Here is a 21,027-nt window from a genome sequence, read left to right as displayed (position 1 = left end):
CTATTAGGGCGTCCATTGCATCTCCATGACAGGAGCATTCCCTCAGAGGGTATTGACACTGAGATAAACCAGACTGAAGTCAAACATTCACAACTGTGATGTGAGGATCTACAGGGACACCTCACTGCATGTTGTCATCACCCTCCACAAATCTGGCAACTTTGAGGGCCTCCCAAGCGCACTTGCGTCATCTGGCCAATGCAAGAGCCTCATCCCGGTCATCATCACCACCAAGGACCCAGATAACCCCCACCATCGCCCCCACACCTCAGCAGTCGCCTGCTGGGCTAGGCATCAGTTCCCCCTGCCCCCTGGCATCCCTGAGGCCTGTAAACTACAGGCGTGCTGTGGAGAACGCTGCTGCTCACTCACCTCAGTTCTCCCAAAGTGAAGGCTGCCAAGTGCACGTCGCCTGCGTGCTGTTGTGAAACATGTTGGCGTGCTTTCCCACCGACGTAGATGGATGATACGGTGGGGTTTCAAGTGCCTGGCGGTATGGCCTTTTAATTATGTGCTAATGTATTACAATTAGCTCCCTGCCGACAGTTGGCGGAAGATCGTGACCTGCCTTCACGCTGTTGTGAAGTGGGTCCCACCATATTTTCCACGCATGCCTGCCACCAGCTCAGAAAATTCCACCCAGAGCTTACTGTTCCCAACATATCCCATTGGCAACTAATTCTATTAATGTTAACTTGCTTACAGTTAGAATTCCAGAATATCATTTGTGTTCATATAAGGTCCTTGCCAAATCTATTTTTGACAATTTTGGGCATTTTTTTATGTATCCTCTTTCATCCAACTGGTCTGACATCTTTACTGCCATGAGCACGAGTACACAGCCTGTTCTGCTCCTTAACTGCCCCAAACATTCCAGGCATCTAGGATTGAATATTCCTTCCCTATTGCTGGGAGACGCTGCTTAAACCGCCTTTAGTAAATGCAGCTGAGATTATAGGAAGATAGTGACAGGAGTAGTCCAGGCAGTCCTTGAGCCTGGTCTGTCATTCTGAGAGATCATAGTTGATTTGTATCTTAACTCCATCTATTTGCTTTGGTTCTGCAAGCCTTAATACACTTTCCTAACAAGAACCTCAATCACAGTTTTGGTATTTTCAATTGCCTGCAGCTAGCCTAGCCCCTGCAGCTTTTCAGGGAGGAGAGTTCCAGATTTCCACTATCCTTTGTGAGAAGAGTTTTCTGACATCACCCCTCAATGGCGTAACTCTAATTTCAATATCACTTGCGCTGTTGCTCTGTGTATCAGAAATGCATAATATAGAGCAATCCAGTGACGCTGTTTATAGCATGTTCAAGGACATATATTAAATTGTAGATGGCTGTAAGTGGTGGGGCTGATGCAACCTTCCTGTAGGTCATGAACTGCTGCTGCAGCCAGTGGCACTTTTTCTTGAAAACTTCAATGAAAACCCTCAACCTTCTTAATTCCAGGGAATACAATTTATTTGTGTAGTCTCTCCTCATAATGGAGTCCAAGTATTACTCCAGTATATCTATACTGCATTTCCTCCAAAGCAAGTTTACCCTTCCTAAGGTGTGGTGCCCAGATCTGCTCACAGTACTTCAAGTGTGATCTAGCCAGGGCTTTGTCTAGCTGAAGCATGACTTCTACCCCCTTGTATTCTAATCCTCGAGATATAAAGGCCATCATTCCATTGAACCTTTTGATTATTTTCTGTATTTGTTTGTGACATTTTAATGATCTATGTAACTCCATTATTTCTAGATTTTTATTTAGAAAAATACCCTATTCTATAATTTTTAATTCCAAAGTGGATGACCTCACATTTGTCTACATTGAAATCCATTTACCATAATTTAGCCCATTCACTTAACCTACCAATATCTCTTTCTAATTTTATACTTCCAGCTACACTAGTTACAATGCTGCCTATCTTTGTGTTATCAGCAAATTTGGATGTATGGCTTTCCATTCCATCATCTAAATCATAAATAGAGACAATGAATAGCTGAGGCCCAACATGGTGCTTGGGCTGGGAATCCCCTATTGGTACAGGTCAATGGGGTAGTCCCCATCCTTGGATCTTAACTGCCTTTCTCCACCACTTCTTTGACCATGTAAGCCTTCTCTTTGCCAGACTTTTCATGCTTCCCTTCACTCTGCTAATCTGTGTAACCATTTAGACCTACTCTGGATCCGTCTTTTGCTTTATACTTGGCTCATTCTATCCTCCTTCTTGTCTTGCACCATCATCACTTTTGTCAATTAATCACTCCAGCTCACCATCCTATCACAGACTTCTCCCCTTTTGTTCTTTTCCTGTCATCTGTTCCCTGACCCTGTTTGCTTAAAAACTTTTAAACCTCTAACTGCCAGTTCTGATAAAAGGTCATCAAACTGAAACATCAGGTAGAATTTTAAATACCCTGACCCACTCATATAAGACTGGCAATCTGATTGCTACAGCAACAGGCATTTCCGTAAATGTTCAGCTCAGTCATGGCATTAGCAGCTCTTGGTGGGGCCTCCAAAGAAGTTACCTAGGTTGTTACATGGTAAGATGCTGGAGACGGGGACAGCAGTGGAACGCCCCCATCGGAGGATGCGGGGCATTCTAAGCTCTGCTCAGCTGGTTGCAGATGCTGAGTTTCAGGTTCACACATGAAGAGGATAGCTTTGTAGCAGCAACAGAAAATGTGTGAAATTCTGTCAACATTTCCTGAGGCACAGTGCATCCATGGAGAGAGAGATTGGAGAGCTTGTCTCAAACATGAATGCCATGATGTCCCAGGCCTTGCCGCTGTTGTTGACCTCAATGGAAAGAAAGGTCACTTGCATAGACAACCAGATGTGGGGAGTAACCAAATGCATGCTTGACTTAACCAATGGCCCGCACATTTAAGTCTGCCTGTTTAAATAGGATGGAAGAAAGCCTCACCTTGACTGTTCAGCATCTCACTGAAGTGCAGCAAAGTGCGAGTGGATCATGAGAGGGAAGATGGAGAAAGAGCACGTGGAAGTGGTGATTCTGCTTCAGGCACTCAAATTCCTTCCCCCTATCACCCCACTGTTTCCTCCTCAGTCAGAGCTCCACACTCTGCCTGCTGTCTCAATGAGATGACCCAGTCTGCCCAGCACAGGTGCATATGGGGAAGTCTTTGACAGAGGACATCCATCGTGGGCATCTCAGCTGTCAGAGCAGGGGAATGAGAAGCCTGCCTCTAGCTCTGTGGATGGCAGAGCAGAGCTATATTTATATATAGAAGTTTTGGAAAAGGAGAGACTTTTTAATTACCGCAAGAAGATCCAATTCAGTGATTATAACAATGTAACTGCCATAATTGATTGGAAAATGTAAATGAATCAAGCTTCCTGTGTCCAGACATCTCCAATACTGTCTCATGCCTTGAGGAGGATGGTACAACCAGAGTGGAAGACGAGCAAAGGATGTGAATGAGATGATGAGATTTTTGACTGTGGGAATGTCTGTGTTGTTGGTGGGTAGGTGGGGAGGCAATAGATTCAGCAGTTTTCTGCATAAGGTTTCACAAACTCAGGTTATCTGAATTGTACCTGGATGAATCAATCATGAGTTTTTCTGGCAGCTAGATGAGCATTGCAGGGATCCTGGACATATCAGGCTCCATCTTGTCCTCCCAACCCCCCAAATCCTTCTCCCCCTTGTCCTTCCCCCTTCCCGCTCCAATCCTTTTCCCCACTTTCTTCCTCTTACAGCTTCAGTCTTCCCTGCACTGCAGTGTTATGCAAGACACTGCACACAAATATCATTCTGGACACCCTTGCTGGAACATGCGCAAGATTGCCTGCAGACCTGTTCAGGCACCTGAATTGGAACTTCAGCAATCTGCTGCAAAGTCTAAGGGCTTTGCTCATTGAGGTCCTTATGATCATGTGACCCCAGTTGTATTTTCTTCTACATCAGCGGTAGGTGTCATCAGCCATGCCCTTCTAGGCTAGCCCTTGTCTCCAAGAAGCCAACCACTCACTGTTTGTGGAAGTGTGACGATCTGTGGGAGATGTGACTGGTCCAGAATGAAGGATTCATGGCAGCTTCCAAGATATCTTGCACAGGCATGCATGAAAACCCCACACAACAGCTGAATATTGATGAAGTGGAATTCCTTTCAATTGCTAAATACCGTTAGTTTATTTGAGGGCCTTTGATTGCCTTGTTTTTGCACTCAATGACTCTCTGTAGCAAATGCGGGAGTCCTCTGGGTCTCACTGGCCCCAACAACTGAGGAGGAGGCTCTACAAATATCCTCAACCTCAATGATGGGGGAGTCCAGCACATCAGTACAAGAGTCTAGGCTAAAGCATTTGCAACTATCTTCAGCCAGAAGTGCCAAATAGATGATCCATCTTGTCTTCTTCCTGAGGCCCTCAGCATCACAGATGTCAATCTCCAGCCAATTTCATTCATTCGACGTAATATCAAGAAACGACTACAGACAGTTTGCTGCAAAGGCCCTGGGCCCTGACGACATTCCGGCAATAGCACTGAAGATTTGTACTCCAGAACTTGCCGCACCCCTAGCCAAGCTGTTCCAGTACAGCTACAACATTGGCATCTGCCCGGCATTGTGGAAAATTGACCAGGTGTGTCCTGTCCACAAAAAACATGACAAATCCAACCTGGCCAAATACCGCCCCATCAGCCTACTCTCAATCATCTACAAAGTGATGGAAGGTATTGTCAACAGTGCTATAAAGCAGTATTTACATAGTAACAACCTGCCCACTGACATTCAGTTTTGGGTTCTGCCAGGGCCACTCAGTTGCTGACCACATTACAACCTTGGTCCAAATGTGGACAAAAGTACTGAACTAAAGAGAGGAGGTGAGAGTGACTGACCTTGACATCAAGGCAGCATTTAACTAAATGTGGCATCAAGGAGCCCTGACAAAATTAAAGTCATTGGGAATTGCAGGGTGGAAACTCTCTACTGGTTGGAATCATATCTACCACAAAGGAAGATGGTTGTTGTTGTTGGAGGTCAATCATCTCAGTTCCAGGACGTCACTGCAGGAGTTCCTCAGGATAGTGTCCTAGACCCAAACATCTTCTGCTTCTTCATTAATGATCTTCCTTCCATCATAAGGTCAGAAGCGGAGATGATTGCTGATGATTGGACAATGTTCAGCACCATCACCACAAATCAGACTCCTTCACTGTCACTGGGTCAAAACCCTGGAACTTCCTCCCTAACAGCACTGTGGGTATATCCACACTACATGGACTGCAGTACTCCAAGAAGCTGGCTCATCACCACCTTCTTGTGGGCAATTAGGGATGGGCAACAAATGCTGACCTGCCAATGACCCCCACACCCTGTGAAAGAATAAAATAAAAATAAATGCAAAAGTGGGCTTAACTGATGAGTTTGGCAAACATAGGTCATCTGAGAGATGCACTGGGGACATCTGTGTGAAATCTTGAAAATGTGACTAATAGGTCCCTGGAAGGAGCCAGAGGCAAAGAAATTCAGGGCTGTGGTGACTTTGGCAATCACTGGCGCTGGTGCCACAGTTTCAGAATAAGGGATGTCCCATTAAGATGAGGAGAATTTCTTCTCTCAGAGAGTCATTAATCTTTGGAATTCTCTACCCTACTGAGCAGTGAAGGCTGGATCATTGAATATATTCATTGCTGATTTGGACAGCTTTTTGATCTACAAGGGAGTCGAAAGGCTATAGGGGGGGTGGGTGGGGTGGCAGGCTAGAAAGTGGAGTTAAGGCCACAATCCAATCAGCCATGATCTTTTCAAGTGGTGGAGCAGGTTCAAGGAACCAAAGGGCCTATTCCTGCTCCTACTAATGTTCTCATGTCTTGACCCAGGAGGCTACAGATGGGGGTGTACCCTCTGCTGGGGGTATCGGCTCCTTTGAGTTGGATCTCTGTGTCCATCCTGTCTGTCATATGAAGCAGCACATAGCCGAGGAGGAGGGATCTACTGCTGTTACTCTTCTTGTTCTTCACCAGAGTTCCAAGGGAGAGCTTCATTAGCTGCTCTCAGGCTGCAGTGAACATTGAGAGCTGGGAGGTGCAGATCAAGATGAGTAACATCTAAAATAGCGAAAGGTCTCGGAGAGTAGAGAAAGCACACTCTCGGAACAAACCCTGTGAACAAAAGCCTTTCTCCTAGACAAGGAAGCAGCTATGCGATTTCAGTCATTAAAGGCTTTCTAACCTGTCTGTTTCAATGATCAATGATTCCCTGTTGTACTGTTACCTTGTTGACCCTGGCAAGTCCCACACAGCTCAGGAAACCCATATGCTGTCTGCTAACCTAGCATTCTGGCTTTAAGTTGAGAATTCATTGGCTTTTTACATATTTAACTGACAGGGGGAGGGTTTGTTGTATGCACCTGAATGCATGCTGGTTAAAGCTGGAAGTGAGCGAGATCCTTTGGTTTCCAATGTGATAGAAATTTAAATGTGAGGAGATTTAAACCACCCATCTACACCCACACCCAAACCCCATTAATTCTGTTTGACTCTCCAGTGTTTGACCTGCTGAGTATTTCTAGAATTTTCTGTTTCTGTTTCTTCCACAGTATTTGCTTTTACTTCTCTTCATTAGTTCTAAGCTGAGAACTATGACCATTTTGTTACACTGTCATTTTCTGTGTTCCTAGTTGTTTCCTGTGTCCCCTTTTTTCTCTGTTAAAACTGGTCCTTTGTGCTTCAGTTGTTGTTCTTGTTTTGCATTTTATGTTTGATTTTGGGTTTTTTTCTTGCACGACATACCTTATTTCCTTTTATTTGTTCTCTTTTCCTTTTGTGAGGAATTGTGCTTCTTTGCTTTTACTGCATCTTGATGTTCCTGGCTGAGGAAGGAGCAAAGTTACTGGCTGACAGAGTGTTGGGCTGGAATACAGGGTGCATATCAGCTGCAGGCCAGCAAATGAAAAGAGATATTACACGGAACAATGGTCAGGCAATAGGGGGCAGAAGAATAAATTAGTCTGAGTGATAGAAGGAGTGAAATAGTAAGTGAAAGGGTGAAGGGGACCAAGTGGAGCCAGAAACTACAGCCACAGAAGGAGGCAACAGCGGTGTAAGAATTGTACTGAAGCTCAAGTTTGGACATAGATTCAAATAAACACAAAACAGAACTTTGTAGCTATCAAGAAGTGTGAGACAGCAAGTCTAGTGCTAAAAGGATGGTAATATTTAATATTTAGACTATACAACAATGTATATTTACATAGTGTGTAATAAAACACCCCAAGGTTTTCACAGCATTTTAAAACAAAATATGACACTGTCAAATAAAGGTAATATTCAAAATATTGTACTAGCGAATCTTCTGTGGCATTCTCTTGGTAAATCAGAAGATACGACATGTATTTAACATACAACATATGGTTTGTAACCCCAAGATCAAGAGTTCAAATCTCACAATGGCAAACTATGAAACAATGTAACTTCATCTGAAACAGATGGAAATGTGTTTGTACTCGAAAGAGTTACAGGAATTGCTCCATTTGCTTGGCCTAAATAGCCAAGTGGTTATGGTACTGGGCTTGTAACCCCAAGATCAAGAGTTCAAATCTCACAATGGCAAACTATGAAACAATGTAACTTCATCTGAAACAGATGGAAACGGGTTTGTACTCGAAAGAGTTACAACATATTATCAGGGGTGCTGATTTATGGTGATTGAATTAGTTAGATTGTGTTGCTGGAGTATTGTTGGTATATTGATGTTTTGGGGCTATAATTGTATAATTGGTGCTTTGATTAGTTAGTTACTTATGAAATTAAAGCTTTTAAAGTTCTTGTGTGGAGAAAGATATTAGGGAAAACATTGCAGGGGAGGTTGTTGGAACAGTGGGATCTGTGGAAGGGAACTTGTAGGTTGGCCTTGGCCTGGGAGCTGGAATCATTGGCTGGGATTTTACAGGGCCTCAGAGAGCAGGCTGGGAGGGTTGGTGAGGCGGTGGGGTTCTGAAAAACCGGGTGGGAGAGAGGGAGTTGACTTGCCTATGACATTTTACCAGTGGCAGAGAAGGTGGTGAACAGCCATCCTGCCCAGAGACTGCTGGTTAAACCCAGCAGGCTCTTGCAATTAGGCACCCTGCATCCCCCAGAGGGATCCTTCTTCCCCAGTGGCAATGGTATCCCCATGGCAACCTGTGCCCTCACCAGAGCCTGCCCGATTGGTCCTGGCAACCCTGACCCTTGGTCCGAAGGCAATGTCCATGTTGCTTCTCTGGGGCAATTATCTTCACACCAGCAACCAGCACTCCTGGTGGTACTGCTGAGACTGTTGCGCTACCTACCCTCCAATTGGCTGGCAGTTCTTGGAGGCAGGATATTTTCCTTTAAAGGGACGCGAGCCCCAACAGCAGTTTATTAGCTGCCTGAAAGGTCTAGAAACAACCGAGGAAGGGTTGCCCAAACTTTCCAGCCCCGTGGACAGGGCCATCACTATCCGGTAAAATCCCGGCCATGGAGAGTAAGGATTGAGGATGTGAAGGTCTGGGATAATGTGCAATTTTGGAGATGGTCTGGGATAATGTGCTGGAGAGGGTGAATATAATTGTTGCAAGTGCTGCAAAGGGAATTCCAATCACTAATAGGGAAGGGAGAAGGTGTCACAGCACTTGGGGGTGTTCCAAAAAGTAGAAAGTGTAATAAAGCCAAGGATTCTTGACTTGGGTAAATTTGGCTAGTGGTAGAAGAGAATACATGGGGACTAAAAATGGGAACGTTCTGGGGTTCTGGATGGTGGCGAGAAAGGCGAGAGATGGTAAGGGCATGAAGCCTGGGACATGTTCTTCAACTGCCAATACGCTGACATTAAGAAAATACAGGTAAAAGGGATTAAACCAAGCCATGGTGACAAGAGAAAGTTTCTTTCTGAATTGTAGACCAGTACAGCTTTCTCTATGAAACAGGTTTTGGAAATGGATTAGGCAATGGTTTATTTATTACTGTGTTTCTAATTGGTGCCCTACTAACATCTCTTTGGATCAGCATTTTTGTGATGATGACCTGGTGTCACTAAACATCTGTTTGGGGGTTATTATCAGATGTTCTCACCCAGAGCTGCTGTTGTTTTTGGAAGCAAATCTGGAACAATGCAGGATAGAGATATTAATGTTAAATTCTATTGCATACATTCTAATCTTTTATTCATCATGATTTTGTTTACAATTCTCATTTTAAACTTGTAAATTGTTTAAGAGGAATGTAATGTCAGAACCCTGAAACAACAAATCATTGGTTTTGTTTCCAAGAACGGAAAGGTACCTGGAATAAGACAGCCAAGTATGCAGCACAGCATTTTGTTTGCTGGTTTTAACATCTGAGCATGACCTGGCAGTCCAGAACATGAAACAGTCATGATGACACTCGGGGTGGAATTCCATGGAGGTGTTAGTGCTAGTGCTCCTGGTCAACAGTCAGCAAAAGTACAAATGAAATAATTTTACAATATTCATTGAGTGGCTTTTATTGAAACATAGAATGTCGCAGCACAGAAGGAGACCATTCAGCCCATTTTGCCTGCGCTCTCTTTTTCAGAGCTATCCAATCAGTTCCACTTCCTTGCTCTTCCCTTAAAGCCCTACAATTTTTTTTTCCAACAAGTATTTATCTAATTCTCTTAGGAAATCAACACCCTTTCGAATAATGAATTCCAAATCACAACATCTCTCAAAAAAAAATTCTCATGTTGCCTTTGGTTCTTTTGCCAATCAGCTAAAATCTGTCTCCTTTGATTATAAACACTTCTGTCACCAAAAGCACTTTCTCCTTATTTAACCTATCAAAACCCTACAGGATTGTGAAAAACTCTATCAAATCTCCACTTATTCTCTGTCTTCTGAAGAGAGCAACCTCAGTTTGTCCACTCTCTCCACATAACTGAAGTTCCTCTTACGAACATACAAAATAGGAGCAGAAGTAGGCCATTCGGCCCCTTGAGCCTGCTCTGCCACTCAATAAGATCATGGCTGATCTGTTTGCGTTTCGAGTGCTACATTCCCGATAACTTTTGAATCCCTTGCCTAACAAGAGTCTATCTACCTCTGCCTTAAAAATATTCAGTGACCCTGCTTCCACTGCCTTCTGAGGCAGAGTTCCAAATTCGCACAACCCTCTGAGAGGAAAAAAATTCTCCTCATCTCTGTCCTATAATAGCAACCCCTAATTTTAAAACATTGCCCCCTAGTTCTGGACTCCCCCACAAGATGAAACATCCTTTCCACATGCATCTTGTCAAGACCATTCAGGATCTTGTATATTTCAATCAAGTCATCCCTCAGTCTTCTAAATTCCAGTGGAAACAAGCACAGTCTGCACATCTATCCTCATAAAACAACCCAATCATTCCAGAAACCAACCTATTAAACTCCTCTGAACCACTGCCAAGGCATTTACATCCTTCCTTAAATAAGTAGACCAAAACTGCACACAATATTCGAGATGCAGTCTCACGAATGCCCTGTATAACTGAAGCATGACATCCTCACTTTTATGTTCAACCCCTTTCATAATAAAGGATTGTATTCCATTAGCCTTCTTAATTACTTGCTGTACCTGGACACTAACTTTTTGTGATTCATGCATGAGAACACCTAGATCCCTCTGCACCTCTGAATTCTGCAGTCGTTCTCCATTTAAGTAATACCTTTTTTTATTCTTCCTGTCAAAGTGAATAACTTCACGTTTTCCCACATTATATATGCTCCATCTGCCAGATTTTTGCCCACTCACTCAATTTATCTATATCCGTCTGCAAAATCCTTATGTTTTCTTCACAACATACTTTGCCACCTATCTTTGTGTCAGTTGCAAATTTAGCTACAATGTCTTTGCTTCCCCCATCTAAGTCATTGATGTATATTGTATTATTGTACTATTCCAGTAAATCTCCTTTGTTCCCCCTTACATCCTCCTTAGTGTATGTTGCCCAGAATTGAACACACTGTTCCAGCTGAGGCCAAATCAGTGTGTTATAAAGATTTAAAATAACATCCTCCTTTTGTTCTCTATACCTATGTTACTAAAGCCAAGAACCCCTTTTTTTATCAATCTTCTCAACTTGTCCTGCCGACTTCAAAGATTTGTGGACATACACCCCCCAAATTTCCCTGTTCCCACAAACCCTTCCCCCAACCCCCTTTAAAGTTGCACCATTTAGGTTATATTGTGTCTCCTAATTCTTCCTACCCAAATGTTTTACTTCATGCATCTCGGCTTTAAATTTAACCCGCCATATGCCTGGTCATTTCACATGTCTGTCTATGTAGTGCTGAAGCCTGTTAAGATCCTCCTAATTGTTAGCTACATTTTTGAGTTTACAGTCATCTGCAAATTTTAAAGTTTTGTCCTGTATAGCCAGTCCTATTGCATTAACATGCATCAAAAAGGGCAGTGGTTCTAATACCAAACACTGAGGAACACCATTATATATATTCCTTCCAGTCTGAGAATTAACTGTTCACCACAGTGCTCTACTTTCTGTCCCTTAGTCAATTTTGTATCCACATACCCAGTGCCTCTTTAATCCAATGAGCTTTAATGTTGCTTACAAGTCTATTGTGTGTTACTTTGTCAAGCATCTTTTGAATGTCCATATACCTAACATCAGCCACGTTACTCTTATCAACCTCTCCATTAGTGATCTTCCAGTCCTCCACCATATCTAAGGAAGGTTGGAAGATTGTGGCAGTTCACTTCAGGATTAATAACCAGCTAATTTCCCACACCCACATTTACCTATGTATTAGGTATGGAGGAAATTAAAATATATACTAAAATTGACCAGATCACTTTTGTTTTTATTTATTTTTTAAATAAATTTTTCTGAGATACTGATTTCCCAGACAGCTCGCACTCATATAGGACCTTTTAATATGATGAAGTCTGCCAAATCACTTCATGGAGGTGAAAGTAACTGGAAATTGAGTTATTGTCACAGAAAGATTAGGCAATGATGACTGAAGGAATGATCAAAGAGAGAGATGTTGAGCTTTGGAAGGTTAAGTGGGGGTTAGCAAGGCAGGGGGTTTTAGAGAACTTTTCAGTGTGGGCCCGAAACAGATAAGGCTCCATCATCAAAAGAGGAGAAGATGTAAAGTAGCCCAAAGTCAAGAACAAATTGTGTTCAAGAACGTATGGCTGTAGGAGGCTGTAATGGTAAAGAGATGGTGATGCAAGGCCATGGTGGGATTGTGGGCAATGAAAATGATTCTGAAATGGACACTGTGTTGCAGGAAGTAATTTTTGCCTTCTACCACATCTACTTCTTTTATTTCCCAATTGTTTGAACATACAGTACAACACCCTTTCAGTTCCTTCCTAAGTTTTCCTTCCTAAATTGTAATTTGGCTCCCTGGTAGACTTTCATCTCAGGTCAGAAGTCTGATTTCAGTGCATTACAGGGAGAATGCTGCTTTGCCATAAGGTGTCTTTTCCTGGTGAGACATTTGGGTGGGAAGTAAAGAACAAGTGACCTAACTGGCCATGAACAGGCCCTTTCTGGTTTTAACAGAGGCAGAACCGAGGGTGAGGGAAAATGACTAACCCATGCCTTAGGAAGCAGTTCCCTCATTTCAATATTTTAATGAGATCACGCATCTCAGCTTTAATTTCTTTTCTAGCTTTAGCACTGGCCAGCTAGTTTTGTTGGGCTTCGGGAAACCTAGCAGCTAAAAGGTAGCGAGCACTGCTACATTGAAGGGGTATGTGCTCACAAGCCAGAAGCAAGAGGAGTGTTTTCCAATGGAACTCCAGAGAAACGCATTAACCTCCCCAGTGATCAGAAGCTCCCCACAATTTAACACACTCCCAATGCCCTCCACCCCTTGCATGATCTCCCCTCATCCACCACTGTGATCTTCTCTCTCCCAACCATAATCTTCTTCTGTTCCCCCCACTGTGATGCCCTCCCTCCTATTCCCACAATATTTTTCCCCCACTCTCACAACCTTCTCCTTACCCATCCCCATGATGTTCTCCCCCTCACTCCTGCAATCTTCTCCCCTCCTCCTCAATCTCTACCAGCCACCACACAACACTCCTCACCTGCCTGACAGTCTCTGGTAGACAAAGTAGTAAAATGTGCAGACCTGTGGTGGATGAGATGTAATGCAGAAAAGTGTGAAGTGACCCATTTTGGTTGGAAGACAGAGGAGAGGCCATATGAAGTTGCAAGAACAGTGAAACATAGGGGTGCTTTATTCCAAACTACACACTAGCCATCTCGCCAAGTGAGCTAACCAGTCCTCTTAACCTAGGGGTGCATGTGCACAAATTTTTGAAGGTGGTAGAAGAAGTTGAGAAGGTTGTTTTATTTTTTAAAAAAAAGGATGTGGGACCCTTGGCTTTATTAATAGATGCGCAGAGTACAAAAGCAAGGAAGTTATGCTAAACCTGCATTATGGGCTGGTTAAGTCTAACCCAGACATTGGGCTGGATTTTCACTGAGTTGCCATGACTCAGGACCCTTTAAAAATGGCAAGTGGGTCCCGATTCCTGACTCCATTCATAGGTTGTCTGATTTTCGGGAGTGCCTTTAAAGGGTTTAGGCTGGTTCCTATCAGAAGCCTGTATCTGGCACTTCTGACCTGGCTGGCATGTCCTACTCCGCAACTTTCATGGCGTTGGGCCAGGTTTTTAAAGAGTCATTGTTCTTGGCCCCTCAGAGGAGTTGTGAGCCCTTGGCTGCATGAGGGGACCTTTTAAAAGGTGAGTTCTAAAGGTCATCCTCATGCCCTCCCCACCCACCTGCCATGGCCCCTCAGGCTCACATGCCAAACATACATAAGGAGACTTGGCTGAGAGCCCAGTCATCCACTACTCTTGTTGAAACAGCTGTGTCCCAGGGAAAATATTGCTTGATTAACAGCCCTGGCTCTCCTGATCTCTGTGGTCAATTTCACAATGTTTATTTACGCAAGGTAGTGGTTTTCAGGGCTTGTGGTTTCCGCTAATAATACTTGAAAGGGTAAGTTGACACTTTTATTACCTTGTAGTAAAATAAATTTTTTTTAACATAGTTGCAAATAATGAATGAATGACATTTTAAAAAGTGTTTTCTACTACACATCCTACTGTCACTGTAAGATTCATTGCTTCTATACATTAAAAAATGCACATCATGAGGGGCCATGTGGTTGGGTGTAGTACCATAGTTTGGAATAGGGGGAATGAGGGGCCATGGGGAAAGCTGGAGGGACATAGTTTGGCATAGGTACTGTGAGGGGCTATAGGGGTGGGTGGAGCGGCATAGCTTGGCATGGGGGGCATGAGGTGGGTGAAGGGGTATTGCTTGGCATAAGGGGCATGAGGAGCCATGGGAGTGGGTGGGGAGCATGAGGTGGCATGGATGGGGCATGGGGAGTGTGTGGAGATGAGGAGGACTGAGGGCTGGAGGGCCTTTGTGTTTTTATTTTACTGGGACAAAGTCCCACAGCTCCAAGGCATGTCTTCTAAAGGCAGCCTGCCTCAGCATCTATGGCTGCTTTTGACCTCTTTCCCAGGTCAGCTGGCCCGACTCCAGCTCACACCTGCCCCCCCTCCCCCCCCCCGGCAATGAATGTCCTGCCATTGTGTGCACTTTCTCCCAAGGCGGCCAGGCCGAACCGGGAATTTTCCCAACTCCTGCTACCCGCCTCAGTGAAAATTCAGGCCTTTGTGCTTACTTCTAGGCAGCAAACGCGAAGAAAAATGTCAAAGCCTTAAAGAAGGCACAGAGAAGATTTACTGGCATAGTGGCAAAATGAAGGAGTTCAGTATTGTGAAGAGGCTGGACATGTTGGGATTGTTAGAACTAGAGATCCATAGTAAAGTTATTCTCCTTACAGCAGAGAAAGTTAAGAGGAGATTTTCGAAGTTCTGAAGTGTTTAGATAGATTAAGAAAGGAGAAATTCTTTCCAGTGACAGGAGGATCAGTAACCAGAGAACATATTTAAGGTGATTGGCAAAAGAACCTGAGGCTACATGTGATCTGGAATTCACTACCCGAAAGAGTGTTGGAAGCAGATTCAATAGTAATTTTCAAAAGCAAATTGGATAGGTATTTGCTATACCTATAGCAAATATGGTACATAATTTATGGGAAAGAACAGAGAAGTGGAGTTAATTGGATGGCTCTATCAGAGTCGAGGGTTCAAAAGGCTTCGTTCTGTGTTTTTATGAAAAATTCTCATGACACTATATAAGGAAGAGCATGGCATTCTTCCACTCTCTGGAGCATCCTTTCTTCAACCAACACTACCAAAAAGTGATTAGTTAGATTTTGATTCATTTGCTGTTTGTGTTAACTTGGCGTGTACAAATTGGTTGGCAGGTTTGTCTGCATAATAGTGATTACACTTCAAAAATAATTAATTGGCTGTAAATCATCCTGAGACATCCTGAGGACATGAAAAATGCTACATTCTTTCCTGAACATTCTGTACCCTAGCATTGGATAAACATGGCAATTCTGACATTTTGAGAACAGTGCTTCCAATTATTCAATTGTACTCATCATAACAAAGAGTTCCCATCTCCTAAAACTTTGGCGTTTAACTATTTTTGGAGGTATTCGATCCAACAGTTCTCCCTGAATTAGTGAATTACTACCAATATGTTGGTTACCATTCATTCCTATGTCAATTTTGTATGAGATTCAGATACTGCTCTTCCCACTCTCTCTTCCCCCCCATCCACTCCATTACCTAATTGAAGTGGTTTGCATTGGCCAGGATCATGGCTCAGATGCAGTCAGTCTTTCCTAAACACTTGCCATTTATTCTGAATATGGTTGACCATGAAAATGGTGTTATCCTTACAGCTGTCTTGTCTTTGTAATATTTTGGATTGACAGAGTATATAATGTAAAATATTTGTTTTATTCAACTCTTTGCCTTCTGCTTGCTCCGGCTCTTAGAATCATTGTTGTTATTTTCTGTTTTATATATTGTTATTCTCCCTGCTAAGTTACTATTTCAGTTCCTACCTTCCAGCATTACTGCCAAGATTTTCCATTCTTGTTGACATTAGGGACCTTAGCTGTGTATATTGTGATATATCATCAGCTGGATCAACATTGCATGAGAAGAACAGATGACTAAACAAACATCATTTCGTAACAGTTTCCTGTGATAGCCTATAACACGTGTGTATCAGAAACAGTGTATTGAGTAGGATTTTTTCTTCCAAAAGAGATGATGCTTTTATTCCATGAGAATTGCTATTTCACGATCCTTCATAAAAATGTTTCTAACCTTTAACGATATAATAGGATTTGTAAAAAAAATGTTAAATGCCTTTTTAACTGTGAAAGACACTTTATGATTCTGAGATGTTTAGTGAGTCCCCTTGTTGTCTTTGTGAAGATTACAGTTGGGACATGAAAATTTAACACATGGGACATCTTGTGTTTCAACAATAAGGTCCCCAAGGGGGTTTCACTCCCACCTCAGTTAAAATTGAAACTGCCAACTCTGGAGAAAATAGTGTTGGAAGGATTGGCTGATAACATAACTGTAAAAATATGACTTTGTACTCACAATTCCCAGAATGTGCGACAGTTACGAAGGCAATAAGGCCAGTGTGCAGAAGTCACATCGTAATCCACAGTATTCTGGGAATGGCACTTTTTTTTTCTAAAAAGAGTTACATTTTAATTTTGTACAAAAATGTGACTTTGCGTTCTTCCAGATTATTGCAGTCACAAACTGCAAATTTTAACCTCCATCCCTCACCCAATGACAACTGTACATGCAAGTGGTTAAAATGGGTGCAGATTGCGTGCCTCCTCATTCTCTTCAGCTGCTATTTTAACTACTGATTAAGGCCATTTGTCGCAGGCAAACAAGAGCCTTAAATATTCAAAATGTCAGGATCCACTGATGTAATTTAAACCCTAACACAATTTGAACCCTGGGTTGACTGCACCTGGGAAGGCTACCACTAAACAGAGCCCAATTTGAAATATGGCCATGAAGCTCAGGAGTTAAAGTGAAGCAGAGGCACAAACTTGTCATTCACCCAACCCAACTCCACAGCACACAATCATCCCAGGTTAAAATCAGGAATGTTCATGATACAACTTAGAAAAGTAATAGAGTAGAATGTAGAAAAATGTGAAGTTGTTCATTTTGGCAGGAATAATAAAAAAGAGCATGACTTAAACAAAGAATAGCTGCAGAATTCCGAGGTGCAGAGGGATCTAGGTGTTCTAGTGCATGAGTCACAAAAAGTTAGTATGCAGGCACGGCTAGTAATTAAGAAGGCTAATGGAATGCTGCTCTTTATTACGAGAGGGATCGAACATAAAAGTAAGGGTGTTATGCATCAGTTATGCAGGGCATCGGTGAGAACACATCTTGAGAATTGTGTGCAGTTTTGGTCTATTTATTTGAGGAAGGATGTAAATGAGTTTGAGGTGGTTCAGAGGAGGCTTACTAAATTGATACCTGAAATGAGTGAGTTGTCCTTTGAGGAAAGGTTAGATAGAGTGGGTTTGTTTCCACTGGAGTTTAGAAGAGGGAGGGGTGAGGGGTAACTTGATTGAAGTATATGAGATTCTCCATGGTCTTGACAATGTGGACCTGGAAAGGATATTTCCTCTTGTGAGTGAGTCCAGAACTTGGGGCACTGCTTAAAACGAGTGGCTGCTCTTTTAGGACAGAGACGAGGAGAATTATTTTCTCTGAGAATTGTGCGACCTTGGAACTCTGCTTCAGAAGGCAGTGGAAGTGGGGTCATTGAATATTTTTAAGGTGCAGGTAGATAGATTCTTGTTAGGCAAAGGAATAAAAGGTTATCGGAGATAGATGGGAATCTGGAATTCGAAACGCAAACAGATAAGCCATGATCTTGTTGAATGGCACAGCATGCTCGAAGGGCCGAATGGCCCACTTCTGCCCCTATTTCATATGTTCTTAAAAGTAATGATTTGTGAAATTTGTGAAAGTGACACCAGCATGGCCGAACAAGTGGCAGACGAATTTAATATAGAGAAGTGTAAGCAGATGCATTTTGGCAGAAGGAATAGGAAGAGGCAATATATACTTAATAGTACATTTTAAAAGAGCATGCATGAACAAAAGGCATTTGAATGTGGCAGGACATATTGGAGAGTAGTTAGCAAAGCATATGGGATCTTGGACTCCATAAATTGTGTACAGAAGCAGTGAAGTAATATTGATCCTTTATAAAACTCTTGTTAGGCCACAACTAGAGTGTTGCATGCAGTTCTGATCACCACACTTTATTAGGATGTGAGGGTCCTTGAGAGGGTGCAGAGGAAATTTTCTTGGAATGGTTCCAGGAATAAGGGATTTTAGCTACAAGGTTATGTTGGATGAGTTGGGGTTATTCTCCTTGCAGCAAAGGAGATTGAGAGGAGATTTGATAGAGGTGCACAAGATTATGACAGATTTAGATAAGGTACTCAGTGAAGAGCTGTTCCCATTAGCTGATGGTAAAGGACTAGGGAACACAGAGTTAAGGTTAGGGCAAGAGATGAAGGGAGATGGAGGGAGAGAGCTCTTTTGATGAAGCGAGTGGTAATGACCTGGCACTTGCTGCCTATGGGGGTAGTGGAAGCAGAGATGATGAATGATTTCAAGAGGAAATTATATAGTTACTTGAGGGAAATAAACTTGCAAGGCTACGGGGTGGAGCAGAGGAATGGGACTGACTAGATTGCTCCATAGAGAGCCAGCACGGACTTGATGGGCTATGTAGCCTCCTTCTGTACCTTATTCACTCTATAATACTATGGAATCCCCTGGATTAGAATTACCTTCTTGTGTTGCAGGGAGTATTTTCTTATCAACTGTCAGTCATTATAGTTAGGGATTTTTATACAACTAGGAGCTGTTTATAATATTGTATAGCTGATTGATTCTGCTATGGAATTTTTAAAACTACTTACATACGAAATAGGAACAGAAGTAGACCATTCGGCCTGTCAAGCCTGCTCTGCCATTCAATAAGATTATGGCTGGTCTGTTAATGTTTCTAATTCCACATTCCCATCTACCTCTATAAACATTTGATTCCCTTGCCTAACAAGAATCTATTTACCTCCATCTTAAAGATATTCAGTGACCCCGCCTCCACCGCCTTCTGAGGCAGAGAATTCCAAAGTCGCACAACCCTCTGAGAGAAAAAAATTCCCCTCATCTCTGTCCTAAAAGGGCGGCCCCTAATTTTAAAACAGTGCCCTCTAGTTCTGGATTCACCCACAAGAGGAAACATAATTTCCACATCCACCTTGTCAAGACTGTTCAGGATCTTATATACTTCAATCATGTTAACCCTCACTCTTCTAAACCAGTGGAAACAAGCCCACTCTGTCTAACCTTTCCTCATAAGACAACACACTCATTCCAGGTATCAATCTAGTAAACCTCCTCTGAACCGCCTCTAATGCATTTACATTCTTCATTAAATAAGGAGACCGAAACTGCACACAGTATTCGAGATTTGGTCTCACCAATGCCCTGTATAACTGAAGCTAACATCCTTACTTTTACACTCAATCCTTCTCGTAATAAAGGATAGCATGCTATTAGCCTTCTTAATTACTTGCTGTATCTGCAAACTAATTTTTGTGATTCATGCATGCGAACACCTTGAACGCTCTGCTCCCTAGCATTCTGCAGTCGTTCCCCTTTTAATTAATACTCTGCTTCTTTATTCTTCCTGCCAAAATGAATAACTTCACATTTTGGTTCTCTTCATAAGTCAGCATCTGTTTAGTTTAATTCTAAGTGAATTGTGGTTTGTTCAGGAGGCCCTGTGGAATTATTACAGAACAATATCTTATTCTCATTATTATCAATATTATTGCTTTTGTTGGAAAAAGAAACTTCCTTCCAACATCCTAAACTAAACAAGATAGGAATGTGTTTTTTGAAATGCTAGTTTTGTTGCAAGTATCTGGCACTTTGTCATCCTCCCTTGCTCCACACCATCTACTCCACTCACTCATCTGCACACCTATAAATATACCAAGGAAGCTGGATTGCTTTTACTTTTTATTAAGCCTATAGAAAATGGCACATTATATGAAACTGAATTTTACCTGATATTGGTCGAAGAAAAGTGGGAAATTCCACAATGAAATACCCAAAGAAATAATTTGCAAGTCATCATTATGAATCTCAATGAAAGCTTTTAATTGTAGTTTACTGCCAGTCAAAAAGATGTGCAATAGGAGTGTAATTTCTTCTATATACTATTTTCATCAAGTTATCATCCAATTTAAAACAAACAACTTTGTTAAGATAGCAGGCAAGAATTTTACCGCAACACACCAATTCATTAAAGAATAAGTACTGCCCCCTTCTGGGTATGACTAGCCAGCAAGGTCAGAAATTTCAGCATCTTTTGCAGCTGAGAGTGGTCTCTCTGGACAATCAGTAGGCCGGACCATCTTTCTGAAGTAGTCTATGATTGCTTCCAAGTATCATTCAAAGATCTTGCTATATAGATAACTGACCAAAAATGAATTAGGATTCAGAATACTCTGTTTATTTAATGAGAGCTGTTTGGAGCCTGAGGTTTTCTTTTAATGTTTTAGAGTTTCTCTGTAATTGCATCTCATTTTGTTCACAGGGACCGCATCTGTGGCAGTAGCTGGCATACTTGCTGCACTGAGAATCACCAAGGACAAATTTCGTGATCATAAGTTTGTCTTCCAAGGAGCCGGGGAGGTAACATTACTTCTCTCTCCTTTTTCATCTTTGTTTTATGGTACACATTTCATATCATCTTACATTTCATGTTGCTACCCTGCCTTGAGCTACGATAATAGCACACGAAATACCTGCATCCCTCTCTCAGGATTTGTCAAGGGGAATGTCATTTGATTTTAACTGCTATTCTGAACTTTTTAAAATTCAGTTTCAAATACTTTGAAAATTTCTATTGGTATTCTGACTTGCATTTGCAACCATGCCAGTTGATTTGATGAATAGTGCACCCACTCAATATTGTAAAAACAGATATAATGAGCTTTGTCAAAGTATTGTGTGTTCCCTCATAGAATTTCTTCAAATG

At 42.2% G+C, this 21,027-nt stretch overlaps 1 protein-coding gene across 3 annotated transcripts in view; it reads left to right on the top strand.

The window, feature by feature from the left end:
• LOC121284411 (NADP-dependent malic enzyme, mitochondrial-like) overlaps window positions 1-21,027 on the top strand; it is a 222,806-nt gene that overhangs the window by 181,972 nt on the left and 19,807 nt on the right. For all 3 annotated transcript variants that reach the window (XM_041199850.1, XM_041199852.1, XM_041199853.1), the window contains one exon: window positions 20,584-20,681. In XM_041199850.1, the coding sequence (XP_041055784.1) occupies window positions 20,584-20,681 (98 nt within the window). The remainder of the gene's footprint in view (window positions 1-20,583; window positions 20,682-21,027) is intronic.

Source organism: Carcharodon carcharias, chromosome 11 (assembly GCF_017639515.1).
Source record: "Carcharodon carcharias isolate sCarCar2 chromosome 11, sCarCar2.pri, whole genome shotgun sequence".
NCBI classification, from domain to species: Eukaryota; Metazoa; Chordata; class Chondrichthyes; order Lamniformes; family Lamnidae; genus Carcharodon; species Carcharodon carcharias.
Note: the sequence above shows the minus strand (reverse complement) of the source record. Positions and strands in the feature narration are given on the sequence as shown.